Source organism: Sycon ciliatum, chromosome 9 (genome assembly GCF_964019385.1).
Source record: "Sycon ciliatum chromosome 9, ocSycCili1.1, whole genome shotgun sequence".
NCBI lineage: Eukaryota > Metazoa > Porifera > Calcarea > Leucosolenida > Sycettidae > Sycon > Sycon ciliatum.
This window is the reverse complement of record NC_088651.1, coordinates 21,693,753-21,713,769: the sequence shown is the minus strand read 5'-3', so window position 1 is coordinate 21,713,769 and position 20,017 is coordinate 21,693,753. Positions and strand designations below refer to the sequence as shown.

General features: G+C 46.9%; 2 protein-coding genes across 4 annotated transcripts in view; one reads left to right on the top strand and one right to left on the bottom strand.

The window, feature by feature from the left end:
• The first annotated feature begins 1,853 nt into the window (after window positions 1–1,853).
• Window positions 1,854–11,192, top strand: LOC135824639 (intraflagellar transport protein 20 homolog). The gene is made up of 5 exons (XM_065337364.1): window positions 1,854–2,315; window positions 3,580–3,739; window positions 4,925–5,010; window positions 7,454–7,557; window positions 10,482–11,192. Exons 2-5 carry the CDS (start codon window positions 3,610–3,612, stop codon window positions 10,567–10,569), a joined length of 408 nt encoding a protein of 135 aa, XP_065193436.1. The 5' UTR covers window positions 1,854–2,315; window positions 3,580–3,609; the 3' UTR covers window positions 10,570–11,192.
• A 7,367-nt stretch (window positions 11,193–18,559) lies between these two features.
• LOC135824430 (mucin-4-like) overlaps window positions 18,560–20,017 on the bottom strand; it is a 14,958-nt gene continuing 13,500 nt past the window's right edge. Inside the window, exon 7 of one of the 3 annotated variants that reach the window (XM_065337166.1) lies at window positions 18,560–19,478. The gene's annotated coding sequence lies outside the window, so the exon portion shown is untranslated. The remainder of the gene's footprint in view (window positions 19,479–20,017) is intronic. The other 2 variants (XM_065337165.1, XM_065337167.1) reach the window with 2 other exon arrangements.

The window sequence follows — 20,017 nt, the reverse complement described above, 5'->3', positions numbered from 1 at the left end:
TTGAGAAGGAGCATGAAATGGCATCCGAAAAGCAAGGGCAGACGAGGCTGTTATAACTTACATGTATACAACACACCTGGTGTTGACGGACCATACATACCGGTAGCGCTTCTTGTCGATTTGGAACAGCTAGAGCATAACCTGGTCAGTTTTCCGAGCATAATCCGCTTACCGCTAGCAATAGCAGGTGTGTATAAGTTATAACAGCCTCGTCTGCCCTTGCTTTTCGGATGCCATTTCATGCTCCTTCTCAACAAGCACCTGATTATGCCAAAAATTATGCCGGCATAATCCGCTTACCCCTACCCGCCAACCAAATTATCCGGCGCTTGATTAAATAGTGATAGTAGTCTAGCATGGTGTTACTTGCAGTTCTCGAATGAAGCAGGAAATGACTGTCTCATGTTGATCACAGTGCTCCAGTCACTGCACTGACGTCACTTGTGTCTAAACATCAACATCAACATCATCATCAATATACAGTCAACTTCGCTTATAACGACACTCGGCGGGGCATCAGAAAAGTATCCTTATTCGCGAAGTGTCGTTATACCCGAAGTCTCATTATGTATTACAGTTGGATGGGACTTTGCTCTGGGCATGGAAATTCTGTCGTTATTCGCGAATTGTCGTTATATCCGCAGTCGTTATTCGCGAATTGTCGTTATATCCGCAGTCGTTATTAGCGAAGTTCACTGTACACGTACAGTAAAACCTGGGACTAACGACCACCTCTTGGGGCCAGAGAAAGCGGTCTTTAGTGGCAGGAATCCCTTCACCCCCAGGTCGGCACGGACATCAGGATCAGTGTTGGCTGACCGATGGTGAAAGGTTTCACCAGTTAGGGGCAGCAATGGTGGCTCCACGGCACCTCCACATCATTATGGAGCTCCGTCATGCACGACGCGAGGAAGTCGGTGGGATCATTGTGTGCCATGTGGATGAACCCTGACAGCTTGCAAATTTGGGCATGGTCGACATGGTCGACTCTTTACATTTGTCACATTGCATTTCATTGCGAATACAGTCATTTAACATCTTCCATCTCGCCATGTAGCGTAGCAATGACTCGTTGTTCTGTATAGATATCGCAGGGTAAGTCCACCCAGAATTCCTCTTCCTTCTCTAACTGCTCGTCATCCAGTATCGTAACTGGTTCCACAATCTGGATTCCCGCTAGACGTGCATTGGCTGCTGCCCCTCCGGCCTAGCTCCATACGCACTAATACCAGAAGCTGAGTCCCCGGCATTGGAATCCATCTAGGCGGACGACGGTATCACGCTATACAATCATGTACTTATGCTTATACCTAGAGTGCATAAACCTTTTTGGTTTATGCACTCTTGCTTACACTATTACTAGTATAGGCGATTCACACGGCTGGCACTTGCACGTAACGACTAACGTCGTTTCACAGCAAGACATTTGTAGTGATTCACGCGAAAAGACTTGACTCGACTGTGTCGTGTGTGGATTCACACGGCCGGCCCGGTACGGCTGGCGTCGGCTGCATGCACTCGACAGTCACTCGACAGACACGATTTTTTGGATGATTCACCCACCAGCTACATGTAGTTGCCATGGGTATTTCGTGATAAGTCAAGACGACGGCCTGGCATTGCTGGCAAACGATGTCAAGGAACCTGTCCTGGGCCTGGGGCTCATCTTGACAGACACTGAGAGTGAGAGACAGTGTAGGTCTACACTGTAATCATGGTAATGTAGATCCACAGTCAGTAGCCTGACAGGTAGGTCTACCTAGCTCCAGTAGTGCAGTACTACAGACAGACAGTGTGCTACATACAGTCATGTAGGATGATTGTATGTAGACTTGGAGGGACGAAAAGTTTGAAACAGTGAAAGCAGTGCATGCAATCTGATCTGGAGCTCGAACGAACCGAATGAAAATTTCGTTGCAGACTGCAGTTTGCGGCATATAGTACCAAGTAAGTTGGTCACCACAGTAAGAACATTTGAGAGAGTTTGTTCTTCTCAAGCGGCCGCCCGTGCAACGACTGCCGACGGGAGTCACCGGGACCGTTGTTGCAAATCTCAATACAGCCCTGCAGCCATTGTGAATGTGAGCGAGTCTCCAGCTAGCGAGCATTGAATCCTTGTCACTGCCGGCCTCCGCATCGGTCGACCCTGCTTGGTGGTTGTGGGTCACTCGCTGGTCGCCAACCGTGTGGTGCAGACTATCCTTGCCCGGCCCAAGGTGGCGATTGGATGCCGGTTGAGCGTAGCGCAGCGGTCTGTGTGTTTGGCAATTTGTGGGCACACAAACACATCCACATTGTCATTGTAGCTGCAACAGGTAATGGTAGTCAACAAATTATTGTCATTGTAAATCGAAAAGGACCTGTAAGCTACTAGTTATGACTAACAATCCACCAAGGTGCCGAGATAATAATACAGTTACTTAGATATAGTGCGACAACGAGGCACAAAACTGACAATGATAATGAGACAGAATACTAGATAATTATTGTCTTTGTGCAGAATGGAACTCTACAGTACAATGTCCTGTATAGTTGTGTTTCTGTTGCGAAGACTGAAAAGGCACCTGTGTCCGTGTTCCCCTTTCACCCCCCCCCCCCCCCCCCCCCACTCATGCAACCACCATCATCAGACAACTTGACGAGTGTGTAATATTGCTCCACATTATAGTGTTGAGCCCTCTCCGCTGGCTATAGCAGGGGCGTCGGAACCGGTGCGGCAGGTACGGCCAAAGCCGCTCCAATAATTTTAAACTGTGATTTCTCAAGCAATAAAATATGGGAGATGTGGACCCAACAATTTGCCTAAACATATCCCCGGAGGCCCCCGGGATCCCCCCCCCCCCCCCCCCCCACCACCACCACCCTTTTCATAGTCATAACTACAGTCAAACCTCGTTAGGACGAACACTGATAAGGCGAACTTTCCATTAGTACGAACTCGGGCCAATCCTATGGTTGGCCAGGCATCAATTCAAGTCAAAATTATTCGTTTACGACGAACTTCTGTACAGCGAACTTTCGCAAAGACGAACGATTTTCAAGTGTGATTTGAACAAAATCAGTGTGGTCATGTACATGTAGTACGACCTTTCGGTCCACGAGCGTGCGTGTGGGCTGGCTGCCTTTTTTTCTTCTTTTTTTTCAATTGTCGAAGCCATATCGTACGTACGTACAGTGGAGTGCAAATTGCTTTCAAGCATGTTTTGAACAAATGATCAGTGCGTTGTACGAACTACTTTCAGCACAGTCATGATTCAGTGCATATTGCCATTGTGCTTACCTGTTTCTGGCTTATGCTAAGAATAAAATGCCTCCCATGTACAACAGCATGCACCTTCACGGAAATACAGTCCATTATGCATATCGATTTTTTTGTCAAATCTTGATAAGAAGAACTCCCGATAAGACAAACAAATTTGTTCAGTCCCTTGAAGTTTGTCCTAACGAGGTTTGACTGTATGTAGAATACCTTCTGACGAGCCTGTAAAGGGAAAATCTTTGTTACACGTTCTAGTACCTACTCGCCCATTGACGATAATTGTTGTTTTCCTGTTTATCATGCATGCTCTAACTCGCCAGGGTAACCGTTGTCGTGGTGACTACAGCAAGATGGCCGACGACGAGGTGCAGGCGCCTGCCAATCTTCACTTCGACGACCTGAACAAGCTGCGCGTGGTGTCGTCGGAGGTCAGTGAAGAGACGGCGGCGCTGCGGGACGAGTGCCGTGACTTTGTATCCAGTGAGTGACACCGTGTATGTGTGTAGGCAATATGCGGCCCAGGGGTGTAGCGTAGCTGGTCCGCCTTTTAGGAGGTGCACGGCCTCATACCGTAATGTTGAGTATTAAAGCCGGGCTTCTTCCTGTCGAAGCTGATGTCATTGCTAGGCTTCCAGGGGCGTCGGACACGGTACGGTCACTACGGTATTGACCGTACCACTTTTTCCCCGGACATCCCGTGAATCAACAAAATACACTGATCTGGGATCTAAAATTTCCAAAATTTTCGGCTCAGTTCCCCCTCCCACACAAGCAAATTGTACTTCAGATGGCTGACCGTACCACACTAAAATACCTTCCGACACCCCTGGCTTCTATTCACATCAGGCTTCTATCCATACCAGGTATTTCTATGTGTGTCAACACTAAAACCAAGCTTGTGTGCGACAGTGTATCATGAAAATCATTTCGAAACAGGCGTCTATGCGAGACAGGCTTTAACACAAGACGCTACAGTATGCGTAGGATCTAGGATGGCTGGTGCATGTCTTTCATGGTCTGTGCATGCTGAACCTAGGTCGAAATTATTAGGGGGGTGCACGTGCCCCATGCGGGCTATGTGCTTGATGCCAGTTCTCTCGTACTACAGTTGCGCTCGGTGAAATCCGACCCGGAACGCGTATTTGGCGACCTCAACTAGCACGCCCTTGACTCTCTGGTAGTGGCATGAATTCGGCTGAACATACGTACGCACTCACGAATACAATGATGTAGTAATCGGATCTGGTTCAGGGCTGCAGTGTTGCACTTTTGGGTCGGATTTCACCAAGCACAACTATACAAATGAACCTCATGCTCGAACATGGGTGAACAGGAACTTACAATCGAGTATGTTTAGCCCTCGATTGAAAACACTGTAAACAATCGATGGAGACCTGAAATTGGGCTGTGACGTAATAAAATTTACTATAATTACACTGTAACAGGGAAACGGTACATGTCGCCATAGAGACATGGAAACCGCACCCTAGATGAACCGTTGCGATTGGACTTGTTAACCCAACCGTGTGTGTGTGTGTGTGTGTGTGTGTGTGTGTGTGTGTGTGTGTGTTGTGTGTGTGTGTGTGTGCGTCTGCGTCATGTGTGTGCACGGGCACGTTTGTGTGTGCCTGTGTGTATTTGTGTATATCTGTCTGTCTGCTATAGAGTTTGAAGCGTACCAGAACCTTGTAGGCAACTTCACTGGACTTATGGGAAACCTCTCCAAAGAGGTTGAGGCTCATAAGATGAAGGTAAGGAGGACACACATGTAGTTACAGTTTTGTTTGGTGACATTGGACTGTAGTTCACGCAAGAACTTTGCAATTAAACTGCTTGAGAATGACCAGTCAATGGGAAAGTTCGGGTTCGACTGCCGCGAAGCACACTAAGGTTGCATTCTGAAATCCTCTCGGAACAGTCCGAGAATCTGCAAAAAGTTTGAAAATTGTTCTTATAATCCTCCCGACATGTTAAGAGATTCTCCGAAGGTCTTCGGACCACGAAGGCGGATAAAGGTTCAACTTACTTCAGTATATAAAAATAAATATCACGTTTGATGAATCCACACCTGCGCACTTCTACAAAACATAGGAATTTTCCAGATGCAACCATAATGAATACTCATAACACATGTACGTGTGTTCTCGGTGTCGCATCCCGCTTTTCATTTTACCTCGGACAGATCATAGGGACCGGACAGAGATCCTTTCTTTTCTTCTTCCCGTTTCTTCGTCTTCCAAGAAACATTTTGCCAAGAACCAATAGACAATAAGAATGTCGTCTGAACAGAGTGTTCTGCATAAGATATTCTCCCCATGTTGTTTTGCTGGACTTGCCACATTCATCGTATATACTATATAGCAATACTCTTGGGGCAGGGGCAGTATCAATTTTCGTCTCATGATTGATTCAATTCATGAAAGTCAGAGTTACGAAATGTCAAAATCCCAACTGTCCGTCCTTCTGCTTGTGTAAGATTTTCCCTACATTTTTGATCTGTACCTGATGCTCAGTCACTCAGCTTCATACAATATATCACTGGACAGTTTTTCCTGCCAGTTGTTACTGAAGTACTCCCTCGATTTAGGCTAAGGCCTGTGGAGAATCCATAAATACAAATACAAATACAAAGTATACATGTGTGAACCACGACGGAGCGCGGACAATTTGAACACTGATGTGTGTGTGTGTGTGTGTGTGTGTGTGTGTGTGTGTGTGTGTGTGTGTGTGTGTGTGTGTGTGTGTGTGTGTGTGTGTGTGTGTGTGTGTGTGTGTGTGTGTGTGTGTGTGTGTGTGTGTGTGTGTGTGTGTGTGTGTGTGTGTGTGTGTGTGTGTGTGTGTGTGTGTGTGTGTGTGTGTGTGTGTGTGTGTGTGTGTGTGTGTGTGTGTGTGTGTGTGTGTGTGTGTGTGTGTGTGTGTGTGTGTGTGTGTGTGTGTGTGTGTGTGTGTGTGTGTGTGTGTGTGTGTGTGTGTGTGTGTGTGTGTGTGTGTGTGTGTGTGTGTGTGTGTGTGTGTGTGTGTGTGTGTGTGTGTGTGTGTGTGTGTGTGTGTGTGTGTGTGTGTGTGTGTGTGTGTGTGTGTGTGTGTGTGTGTGTGTGTGTGTGTGTGTGTGTGTGTGTGTGTGTGTGTGTGTGTGTGTGTGTGTGTGTGTGTGTGTGTGGTCGCACACGTCTTTCTTCTCTTTCTCGGACTCTTCCTGACTTTTCTTTCATTCTCCTGGGTGGTTACCAACAGCCAGTGTATGCCGGAGTATGTGGTGTGGTGTGTGTAGGAAAAAAATGGAAAAAATGAAAAATAGGGATTCACTGGCCAGAAAAAGTCACTTCGAACAGCTGTGTGGTGGATACCAAGCTAAAAATAGTGGCGGTCAATTCATCAGCCTTGCAAGCTGTTGAATGGTGTAATCCCAGCACAAGTTGCTATGTCTAACATAGCTGTTCACTATCATCGCTTCCGCGATGGGCATGTCTGAGGTCTGAGGTGTGTGTGTACGTATGTGCGTGTGTTTGTGTGTGTATGTGTGTGTGTGTGCATGTATGTGTGTGGGGGGGGGGGTTCAATTCCCGACGATTATGGTCGCACACGTCTTTCTTCTCTTTCTCGGACTCTTCCTGACTTTTCTTTCATTTTCCTGGGTGGTTACCAACAGCCAGTGTATGCCGGAGTATGTGGTGTGGCGTGTGTGTGTGTAAAAAAAAAGAAAAAGGGAAAAAAATGGAAAAAATGGAAAAATGAAAAAATTCACTGGCCAGAAAAAGTCACTTCAATCAGCTGTGTGGTGGATACAAGGCTAAAAATAGTGGCGGTCAATTCATCAGCCTTGCAAGCTGTTGAATGGTGTAATCCCCGCACAAGTTGCTATGTCTAACATAGCTGTTCGCTATCATCGCTTCCGCGATGGGCAGGTCTGAGGTCTGAGGTGTGTGCGCGTGTGTGTGTGTGCACGTGTGTGAGTTTGTTGGTAAAGGTAAAGTTAGCCGCATTCGCGGCCGCATCACCTGACGTGTTTAGGGTCTGTTGGTACATGTATGAATATGTTGTTGGCTGACACTTGACAGCATGTAACAAGTCTTATCTATTACCATGTGTGAATATGTGGGTGTGGGTGCGTGCATGCATATGTTGGTACATGTGTGCGACCGTGTGTGCATATGTGCATGCGTATGTGTTTGGCCCACTCATCATAACGCGTAGGCGATTGGAGCACGTAACCTTCTCAAGACGGTACGCAAGCAACGTGAAACGCAGCAGCAGCAGCTGAGAGAGAAGATTGCAGAGCTGAGCATACAACTGGAACGGTAGGTCATGACAACCAATGAATGTGCCTTTGTAGAATCCTGCAGCAAGAAGGAGCCGAGGGTGTGTGTGTGTGTGATCCCCACTGGCCTAATTGGTAGGGCACTGTTAAGCTTGTTGATTATTACTATCTCTTTTGAGGGATGATCCAGAGGTGGGTAGCCTATCCAGGGGTTCTCTACTTGTGCGATATTGAATGGGTAGGGTAACAGGGGGGGGGGGGGGGGATAGAATAAGTTAGCCAGACACATGGAATGAGACAATAAAACTTCAAAGGATAGTGTGTGATGTGCAATTACTGCTGAGGTGTAGGAATGCCAGTGGTTCTATGGGCATACTCGTGCGTATATGGAGATGAGGTCAAGTGTACATAGCCAAGAGTGTGTACCTCCTATCTCGAGTTGCGATGGGTTCACCCACGGTGAATTTTCTCAGTGGTGGCCCAGGGGATTTGCCCGGGGAATTTGGTATGCTGTCAGATAGTCTGGTGACTTGGGTACAACCCTGATCACCACAGAGTTCGTGCGCATCTCCAAAACGCCAACCGACATTCTACCAGTCTCGTATGTGTAAAGCTAGGCGAATTCCGAACAGGGGGAAAATGAGAAAACGCCACCAAACACAAGATAAGTGTCCTTGCGCGCCTCTAAGTACTTCAGAGGCAGATCCAGGATTTTCCAGGAGGGGCAGGAATAAACACAAACACGTACACACGAACATACATGTGCACCCGCACACACAACACACGTGTGTACAAATATCTGCCACGGGAAGCAAAACGAATGAGAGAGCTTGGAAGCTCAGGGCCCTACGCTATGCTCTTTTGCCTTGATGACCTAGAAAAAAAAGCATAGGGATGTTATAAATTTAGGGGTGAAACAATTACCAACTTCTCGAGTACTCGCTCGGTTTTTTCAAAAATAATCGTACTCGGAATAAATCAGAGTACTCGTTCATACATGGTTCATGCATTTACCACAGAAATCTGCAGTTTCAGAGCAGCAGTCGGCAGATATTGATGTGCAGACTGTGTGGCGAACATTTGTTCCCGAGTAGAGAGAGCCCAAATGACCCACCAACCAACACACCCGAGAAAAATGACTGCCACTCGGTTCAATCAGGGTTGTTTCATGCGATTTTTAGGCCCTTGGTGTGCAAGTTTTAGGAGATGAAGAATACTCGAATACTCGAATATTCGATCGGAGAAAATCAGATTACTCGATCTCGGGATCTCAGTGCCAACTTTCACCCCTATATAAATTTTTTTTAATTCCTTTTTAAGACATAACCTGGGATTCGAACCCGCACTATCGCTCGCCCTGCATGCGTCCCCCGATACACTTCGCATACATACTAATCCTTCCAAGTTGCTTCACAGTGTGATCTTGCATTCGAAAGCCTATTTTTGAATATGCATTGTGGCCAGCCGTCTTTTATGGTACGGTACGGTAGGGGATAGGTACAGGACAGGTACGATCGAGGGTAATACGACACCGTCTCCCGTACCGTACCGTACCATCAAACACAGCTGGCCACATACAGCTGCCCGCAATATTCAAATAGGGCTTTCAAACGCAAGATCATAACGTGAAGCAACTTGGAAGAATGGGTATGAATGCGAAGTGTATGGGGGAATGCATGTAGGGCGATAGTGCGGGTTCGAATCCCAGGATATGCCTGAAGAAAAAAGGAGAATTGAAAAATTTATAACATCCCTATGCTTTTTTTGCCGTCAGATACGGGATAGCGCCAGGCGTGACACAAACAAACAAACAAACACACAAATACCAAATTAAAGCTGTGTGGACCCTGGCTAGCGCCAGACGTTACTGAAGTAACGTCTTCTGCATGCGATGGCTGTGGAGCTGCTTTCTCTCTTCAGCATGGTCTGGATTGCATGAAGGGTGGGCTCATCAAGCGCGGGCACAACGATGTCCGCGACTTCGATGCCCGGCTGGCAGACGTTGCATGGGGAGGTGTGGCTGTCGAGCCGGTGATGGTACCTGTGCAGGATGGCAACAACCGTCCCACACTGCAGGCGGATTGGCTGGTCCGGGGAGTTTGGGAAGGAGACAGGGTGGCGTACTTTGACAACCGCATCGTGGATGCCGACACACCCAGCTACGTCCGCTCAAACCTCTCTTGGAACGCCGTATCCAACAGTGCTGCCTCTTCCAAGAAGAGAAAGTATAAGGCGGCCGCAGAGGAGCTGCGAGCATCCTTCACCCCGCTGGTCTGCTCAACTGATGGTGCACTGCACACAGAGTACCGTGCGTATCAACGGCGACTTGCTATGCGCCTTGCCTCCAGGTGGGCCAAGTCCTACAGCAACGTCATGTCCTGGGTGCGGATCCACCATCAGTTTGCTGTTTTCCGGGCTGTCGACCTTCGTCTCCGGGGTTCACGTCGTCGTCTCGGTGGGCTGGCAATTTGCGATGGTGTCGGCCTTGGCGTTGGCACATAACTTTAATGCGTATGGCACTTGTTGTTGTTGTTGTTGTGTGTGTGGGTGTGTGTTTGTTTTCTTTCCTTTTCTTTTCAGCTGTCATTTGCCCTGATCATACCTCATGCGTGTTTCACAGCATAGTACGTTTCCGCTCATTTTCTTCTTCAACACACGCTAGCTGTATTACTTTGTTCTTGCCCGTACAGGAGGCTTTTCCACGTCTTCTGCATAGCTACGGGAATAAAATTGATACTAAAGCTCCCAAAAGTGTGCATCTCTGCATTACGGGGTCTCCGACGGCGAAACCTCACATCACGTGTGTCACGTACGTTTCGTACTACGTACATAAGGAGGTAGTTGGCGAATCCCATAGAAACGGTACCAGGAGTTGTACACTCTTGGCAGCGTATAATACTCTTGGTAGCAGTATGGCTGAATACATGGCGTATCTCTTATTATCCCGCCGCGTTTTTTCTACAGATACCGGATTGAAGCTGAACAACTGCAACAACACGAGGAGGAGCAAGTGGACTTTGTGGCGCAGTTTGCATCGAGCAAAGGTGTTTGATGACAACCAACATCGGATCTATGACCAACGGCGGGGAGATGCCGTACACAATGCAATATCATGTGTTTGACGGCAATGCCGTACAAAATACAATACCATGTGTTTGATGGCAATGCCATACATGACAGTGTCATGTGTTTGATGACAATGCCGTACTTGTACATAATACAATACCATGTGTTTGATGGCAACCAGCGCTCAGCACCGGACAATGCCGTGCACAGTGCTTCAGAACGATACTATAAACATGCCCGCTTGAAACTACAAACGCTATCATCATAGCTATCGTGACGCACCATTCAAGTTTGCTGTGCACATTGTATACTCAGTACTGCCTGCTTGCATGCAGAGAATGCTGCAGTGCGCGCTGCAGCATTGCCGATGCCACACGTTAGTTACATGCGTTCCTACGCAGGCTGTAACCATGGTAACCATCACATCAATAACATGTAGTACAGTAGTACAGTGAACAGTGCTGGGCAGAGTAGGCTGAGATGATTTCTTTTCATGTTGTCAGCGTGTGTGTTTATATGCAATACCCAGTATTGTAGACAATATGTACATAACTCTCCAGCCATTTTCAACAAGACTTAAGTTAGTGGTGTGACACACACGCCTTTGGACCTTTGGAAAGCCCATCGCCGAAGGCGATGATAGCTATTAGGCGAGGCAGACGTTCTTGTGTCGGGATAAATCATTCGGACGGCGAAAGTCGCGGCCGCAGACACAGACGAACACTCTCGGCTGAGGCTGGCTTGGTGGCTTCCGACGGCTACGCTCGCGCCAGTCCCTCCGGTCCTGAGCAAGGTGGTGCCATTGCGCCTCCGGGATACCGGTCGCACGGAGGTCTGAAGCTGCCGCATCTCTCCAACGACGCTTGGGTCCATGGCGGGGCCGCGTGTTAGACATACACACACACACACACACACACACACACACACACACACACACACACACACTTGTGGCAGTAGAGTCTACGTTGAAGAAAGAAACAAGTCATTCACTGCCGTGGCAGAGAGCCCGGTCAGCGAACCGGTTGAGGGGCACTTGGACCGGTTTGAAAACGTAACATGACCTGGCTGGGAGTATAAGTTATTTTTATAACAGGTCGGCTTGTTGTGAGGTTGGTAAACAAAATAAATGTGCACCGTAGGTTACTGGGATGGCTGGGATGTTCTTACACAGGAACCTTCTAAGGTAATGCAGTGTAGGTTTGATGGTGCACAACATTCAGGACTGATGCGTAAGTTTTAAAAAAAACTTCATGATGTAGCGTAGACCGAACACGTGGCAAAACGTTGAAAAATTCATCAGCGCAACACTTCGACTAGAGACTGACCTCTAGCAGCACTCCAGCAGGAAAACCAGGGGTCGGATTTCACTCGCCACCATTGTAGACGTTAGATGTCGCCAACAACAGAAATGAGACAGAAAATGATTGTAAAGAGAAAAGGACCTACTGACGTATAACAGTCCACCAAGGTAACCAGATCTTCTGCAGTCGGATAGTGCGACAAGGCACAGAACTGACAAGGGTATCGGCTATTGAGACATTCGACGACATTGTTGTCGCACTATCCGACTGTATTTTGTCTTGCAACCTTGGTGGACTGTTAGTTAGTCATAACTAGTAGTAGTACATATATTATAACTTACATGTATAATACAATGTCATGTAGGTCCTTTTCTCTTTACAAGTACATGTACATAATTATTATTGCTATTTGCTCAACATCCGAGTTTTTAGAAAATGACTGTATCCTTGATAGGCATTGGCGGATAATGCTCGAAAAGGTGGCAGATTCTGCTCGAAAAGCATTGAAATTGGCAGAACCATACAAACCTTATGGCGGGAAATTCCCCGAATTCTGCTCCATTTCTTTATCCACATACCGAACATGCATGAAACTTACCAGAAAAAGTACCGAATTCTGCCGGCATTATCCGCAAAGGCCTAATCCTTGATTTCTATCAAGACCAACACACCAAGAAGGCGAACTTGACACGATAAAACATGTGACAACACGGGACACAATGCAAGGATGAGACTACAGCTTGCAGGATATACAATGTAGTCGTCGCCATACCCTTTTCTAAGTGGCCGGAAGAAGCGCAACTATAGACGTGAGCAAGGTTTGGCCACATTGAGTATGCAGACAGAATTCTAGGGCAGTGTATGCAGAATTTTGAGTTTTTTTGTACAGAGTTGGCTAGCCAAGTCAGGATATCAAAGCGATGCTGGTATATTAGGGAAGTACATGATTGTACACGATGTACATGTATGTTGGGATAGCAGCGAATACACCACTGGCGTGTATTGGGCATAAATTATGATAAATGATGGCATTATCAATTCACTACTGAGATCGTAAATCAATTACACTTTCCAACGGCGTTTGACCACATCCACACGTGCTTACTCAGATCTTGAATTCCTTGGTCCTTACTGCGTCCTGCATCCGCCTCGCGAAGATGTCTGCTTACTGTACAACGGAAAATGATGACGGGTCAACTCGCTGAAATCCTTTCGGCTCTCCTCAGGCTAATAATCATGCTTTCGACTATATATTTATATATATATATTATTTGGATTTCCCAAAGGCATAGCCTATCGGGGGATCTCCTAACAGTGAAAATGATCATTGATTTATATATTAGTGAAGCGACTTGTGCAGGCAAATATATGCTGTTTATAATGAGCGCGAAATTGTGTCCGAAATTCTGAAACAGAATCTATAGCGGTAATCTTGGGTGGAAGGCAACCTACACCTCAGTTACACGATAAGCGACAGGTTGTTGTCGGCGAAGAACAGTGCAGGGTAGCAGTGCAACCAAATGCAGTGACTCAACGGAGAATGCGCTCGTCCCGTCAGGGCTCCACACTATCGAAATATACATGTAGAGGTTAAATGCGAGATCACGCCTGTCCTTGTCGAACCATGCCTCGATATCGATCCACACAGCCGTGTGGTCTGGTTCATCGTCGTTCTCTCCCGGTTTGTATCCATAGTCCTGAAAGACAATGTTGTATTCTTTGTCCAGTGTTGAGATGAACGTAGTGAATTCGTTCACATCCGAAGTACGGTGAAACTGGAAGATGTTGTAACCGTGAATCTGCAGTACACACGTTGCGTTGGCCGCAAACAGAGGCGGGCCCCAATCGTAAGGAGCGCTCCGGGCAAAAGGCTCAACTCTACCATTGTCGTGCAGGTGGACATCTGGATCGCCGAAGTCTTCTTTCTCCGAATTCATAATGTATTCCAGTATCAAAGTCCCTATCAAAACGGGTTCAGGATACGTAATTGGAGGCATTGTGCACTGGTTATTGTGCCCGCTGTCAATGTAATGTTATGTTCGTCCACCCCGTAGCTCAATAGACACACAGTTAGAAGATTTGGATAGGACTGAAGTCACAAGCCAAAGTAAGAGTAAGACTGAGAGCAAGACACACTGAATAAGACTGACTGAATGAAGTGAACTGAACCAAACTCAACTCAACCAAACTCACACTGAACAAGACAAAGCAAACGGTTTTATAGCCAGCGATAAGAGTTCCAAGAAGTAACAGAAACAACGAGGCGTGTCATGCATAACTACTAGAAATCGCCTCTGAATGTGTGTAAGAGAAAGAGTGGTAGAATAGTGTCGTGGAAAATACTCGGAAGACAACTTAAGACAGACGAATGAAAGAACAAGCTATAGAGTGGGGAATTACGTAAAGCGAATATAACCGCGAGATTGTAATGTACAGTGAAAGACGTCAGAATGCTAACATTACGGGTTCATGTATCATACTCATTCATAGTCAGTTTACACACATGTACTGGATACAACGTAGTTAGCAAGGCAGGGATATTATTATAGGGCTTGAAAGTGATGACGTCAAAACGGCCAGGGAGTAGTAAGTTGACATCAGATTTCTATTTTTGGATCCACTAAGGTGTGACTTTGCTATTGCCTAAGTATGTGGGTGCATAGCAACCCACTCATGTCGCATGCAGGTGTGACTTTTTATTTCGCCACCAGTTGTAACCCCGCCCCCAGTAGCCAAATCAGTCAGTTTCACTGGCTACATCACCATGCTGTGGGTAAGACCGCTTGAAATGTGCTTGGATCCATACAAAAACTGGATCCAAGTGGATCCAGTTTTTGAATTTTTGAAATTGTTGCTATGCAGTGACGTAGCACTTTCAAGCCCTATTACACTAAGTAAGTGGTTGCGGGGGAACCCCCTACTTGAAAGACAAGTGATGACTTCAAAAACGGCCTGGAAGTAGTAAATTGACATCAGATTTCTATTTTGGATCCACTAAGGTGTGACTTTGCTATTGCCTCAGTGCATGCAGTATGTGGGTGCATACATGTAGCAACCTACTCATGTCGTATGCAGGTGCAACTTTTACTTCGCCACCAGTTGTCACCCCGCCCCCAATTTGGCTATTGGGGGCGGGGTGACAACTGGTGGCGAAGTAAAAGTTGCACCTGCATACGACATGAGTGGGTTGCTATGCACCCACATACTGCACTGAGGCAAGAGCAAAGTCACACCTTAGTGGATCCAAAATAGAAATCTGATGTCAATTTACTACTCCCAGGCCGTTTTGACGTCATCACTGGCAGTATTGCTATCTACAGCCAGTACACATGGTACAGGCCAGCTAGCTCCTTGCCGGCCTTGTTTCATGCTGTCAATCTAACGATTGCGTGAACTACAACAAGGTTTATCTAATAGTATTATACTGAGCTTGTATACAAACTCCCATCTCTCCCCACACAACACTCCAGACTTGTATTTTGCATATAACAGGTACTTCGATGACGAGAATATAAACTGGTATATAAACTGGTATATAAACTGGTATATAAACTGGTGTATAAACTGGTATATAAACTCCTTTTTTTTTAGGATTACACTAGTGACCTGCAGTCCGCCTTGATGGTTTTTCGACATGCACGACGGTCCCAACTTCAGGATCTCTTTCCCGTCAACGATGAAGAATACAACGTCATCCTTTGTAACATGTGCCTTGTGCTGCACCTGGCGTTCGAGGCTGTCCTTCTTTCGCTGTTTCAGCACTCCGTCTGTCAAGCGCAGCACTCGACATGTGCGGCTGAAGAGCCCCGCGTGCCGCTCCTCCTGCGTTTTTGCATGGACATAGAATGCAGATAGCAGGGGCGACGGAACTTCACTACTGATGGTTTTCCAATCGATGTTCTCCTTTCCGCGTCCCTCGCAGAGCGGACGGAACATGCGCAGCCATAATCCGTGGCACTGCCAGTGTTCTTAGAAACTGCTGCTTGAATAATGGCATCGTGATTCGTGGTCGTCCTCAGAAGAAACGTTTGGGAGTCGATTCAACAGGCTCGTGCTGATTCATTTTACTCTTACTTTGGAAAGGAGACGAACTCTATGTCGTGTGTGTGCCGAAAGGCGGGCTCACGCCCCGACATGGCTACTTCCCCTTGTCTATAGCCCCCAAGACGAAAATGATAGTAGCCGACTGGCCGAAATTAAAAAAAAAAAAAAAAAAAAATCTATGTCTCTAAAGTCTAATGAGCAAACGGTTCTTTTACAGAGCCCGCGGTGAGATCTGCGCGCGGTAACGGTCACTAGCACTGTGAGGTTCAAACTAACTTACTTGGCGCATAGCTGTTACTTCCGATGTAACTAGTACTTCAGTACTAAACTGAAGTCACAAAGAGTGTGTGATGGTACTGCACTAGCACTGCATGCACTGCACAGAGTCAGTGGTAGTCTTGTATTGTACTTGATCCGCACTACACAGGTTGGTGAAAGGAAGACTCGTCGAGCCATGGTTGTGGGTTGGAATTCCAATCTCTACCCTTGTGGGGGAGAGGGGAGTTTGTATATCAGCTCAGTATAAGCATAATAATAACCTAACCAGTTGATTATATGGGAAATATAAACCTGTATACAAACCGAGGCGTCGCCTCGGTTTGTATACAGGTTTATATTTCCCATATAATCAACTGGTTAGGTTATATTATATACATACATGTTCTGGTTTACCAGTTTTGGATTATATCAAGTTGGATCGTGTACTGTCCAGTGTCCACAATAAATGCACTTCAAGTACAGCGAAGTTTGCGGCGATTTATATTCGCCAATGTGTGATGGTCGCTAAAATAGCCACATTTAATCTCTAGCGAGAGTTTCTCACTTCACAGTAGGAGTTATGACTAACCGTCCACCAAGGTAGCGAGATAAATAATGCACTCAGACAGTGCGACAGCAAGGCACGAAACTGACAGTCTCAGTTCTGTGCCTTGTTGCCGCACTGTCTGACTGTTCAATTATCTCGTTACCTTGGTGGACGGTTAGTCATAACTCGTAACTTATTGGCCCTTTCTCTTTACATTGAATACTACTAGCTCCACATCCAAGTTTTAAACCTTCACAAGTGCCGAAAACCCCACTACAGGCTAGCCATATCCACCCGTGAGGCACATGATTTTTTTGACTTAACGACCAAAGGTATAGTAATGCTAGGCGCCGAAAGTACGGAGTGCCGAAGAACGAGCAGGCTAGAATTTCACCAAGCACAGCATACCAATGCATACACGATGACTCAATTGTGCATAGAATGTTTGTGCCTCAGCCTGTAGTACACGAAAAATAAGAACGGTCCAGGCCATGATGCTGACCCCCCCCCCCCCCCCCTTCCCCCCAGTTCTTCGTCGACCGGCAGGACCATAGTATACGTACAGCTGTCCTTCTTTTATGGTGGCAGACTACCCAAAAATTCGCTGAAAAATCGAATTTGTAAATTCATATTGAGTGCTACGTCAGTTGAAAGAGCATGAATAGCTGCAAATTCTCTGAAAATTGTGTCCCGATCTGACCGGCCGTTCAAGAGTTATGGCCGAAAATGTGCCCTTGCAAGGAAAGATTTTTTTGTTGCACGCTGTCATTTGTTGGCAGCACTGTATTTGAATGTGAGCAGACCGTGCGCAACTTGTCGTATCATGGAAACACGTGAAAGTGTGCAGAATTTTGCTCCAAGTCCAAAAAATCAGGTTTTTGAGCCACGTATTGGGCTGCACGGCGGCGGGCGAAGCCCGCCGCCGTGCAGCAGGACTTTTGCCAGCACCCTCGTGACGTTGCAGATATGTGGCTTGATTATTGTAGTTGACGTTGATTTAGTGACTTAAGTCTTTGGCAAGTTTGAGTCGTGTCAAGAAGTCAGGTAGGATTCAGTACTAGGCAGTAGTGAAACGTGAGTGGTAGTCTTTGCCGGTTTCTGAGGGTATCCTGGATTTGGTGTGCAGCGCTGTGGAAATGGCTTGCTGTGGAGGTCCCAGCACTGGATGTTGTATCAAAGGTACGACCTCGTAGCACACCATAAACCTAAACAAATTCAAATATTGACTTGGGTCTGTGGGAGTGTGTGAGAGAACGCCCACTCGTTCCGTTGTGACAGATTCCAGGGCCTCGTTGAGGGGCCCTACCCCATCACCCATGGCTGCTTCTGGACTTGTTCTAGGTTTGAGTCCCGCGCACGAACAGAATGAGCACGAAAATGTGAAAAAGTTGTAAATGCATTTGTTTGGCTCCTGGGTAACCGGGTGGCTCGCACACCGTGGCACTATGCCGGAAATTTGAGTTTTTCCGGCCTGGAAAGCCTGTCAGTGAGGCGCAAGAACTTGTAAATCATGTCCTGAGGGCCAGCATAGTGGCAGGAGTGTGTGGTCAAAATCTCACTTAAATCCATTGAGAAACACCAAAGTTACGGTCAATTGAATGCCATATGAAATTTAAGGGTAGGCTGCCCCCTTAAACCAGCACTATTTTCAGTAGCCGCCTCTTCAATGCACATTGCAGCAGTAAATCAGATTCGTTAACCCAGCACCCTCCCTAACCCAGCAGAATCTCCGTAGCACAAATGCTGCCGGACTGTAAAGGGACCACTGTAGGTCTAAATGCCATGCGACGGCAATCTTCAAGTCCGCCATGATGTCGAGAAAATACAACAATACATAGAATTCCTACTGGAAAAAAAGTGCATGCGCCTGCCCTGTACAAGAAAGACTAAATCTGCGGCAGAGAGGTTAAGATGAGGTCAACGTAGCTGCTGCCGTGGCCCCATGGATGATAGCACTACCAATTTATCCATGTTTGTTTTTACTATTACCGTATTTTTCCGGTTGTAAGTCGACCGTTCACGACTTAAAATAGAAGGAAAAAGGGTGGGGGTCGACTTACAACCAGGATTCGACTTATAACCGGGAACTATCAGAATCTTACAAAAAATGACCTGCACAGCATGCACGAGTGCACTATGTGTACACATTTTTTCCAGTTTATTGGCCTTTTCAAAGATTGGGATGTCATAACCTCCAATATGGAATGTTTACATGATTTGTTGTTGTGTTAATAGCAGGGAGTGGTTAGTAGTGCTTCTTTGGGTGAAAACTTTGAAACGCAGAATTGAGACCTCCGGATACGGGGGTCGACCTATAACCGGGGTCGACTTACAACCGGTAAAATACGGTATTCACAAACCCAACTCGTAAAATAAATAATTATGCGGACAAAAACAAACAGCTACTGAGTAGGGCCTGCACTGGGCAGCAGTGATGGCGAGGTGCCAGGGGCTCCACCGACCAAAGGTCTCGGTTTCAATGGCACAAGCACGCATAGTTAGGGCATGCCGTGCAAACTACAGGCAAATATTTATCACACACAGTTACAACTAAAAAAGCAGATCATCGACTCATGGCTAGCAGTGAGCCTTCACAACCGACGGAACGGTGAGTGAACCTGGGTGAGGGGTATGCATGTGTGCCCTCTGTACTAAACCCGTGACACATCTGTAACAGGGTGAAACCGACACTGCACTGGCAGGCGCATACACACACGTACATACACACACACACGTGGACGCGAGCTGCCGCCGAAAACACGTAGGTACGCACGCGGACACGCACAAACATACACACACACACACACACACACACACACACACACACACACACACACACACACACATGCATAAACAGATTAACTCGCGAAACTAGATGCGCACACCAGTCGAACCGTGGGGTGAGTGGCGGTTCTTACGCGAAGCGCCCACTTAAGGCACACAAGCTGCTAAAGGAAACATAGCAGCTTGACTGCATCAAACAGTGTGAAGGGTAAACAGATGAAGGGATACACTTGTTCTGAAAACGTAGCACAATTGCGCTGGGCGAAGTCCGACCCGAAGTGCAAAGCCGGGGGCCTGGACCAGATCTGTGCATCACTGCATTCACACATGTGTACGCCCAGCCGCGTTCGTGCCACTTCCAGGGCGTCAGGGGCTGTTAAAGTTGAGGGCGAAGATATGCACTCTGGGTCGGATTTCACCGAGCGCAACTGTACTTATTAAAAACCACCAGTCTACTGAGATGCACGATGACCGGTACAAACCTCAAGACAAACAGGAAA

Excerpts from the sequence above, each read along its gene's own strand:
- LOC135824639 (XM_065337364.1), top strand. The coding sequence starts at position 3,610 with ATGGCCGACGACGAGGTGCAGGCGCCTGCCAATCTTCACTTCGACGAC. Across the intron at positions 5,011-7,453 it reads TTGAGGCTCATAAGATGAAG|GCGATTGGAGCACGTAACCT; the intron begins GTAAGGAGGACA and ends CATAACGCGTAG. Across the intron at positions 7,558-10,481 it reads CTGAGCATACAACTGGAACG|ATACCGGATTGAAGCTGAAC; the intron begins GTAGGTCATGAC and ends TTTTTTCTACAG.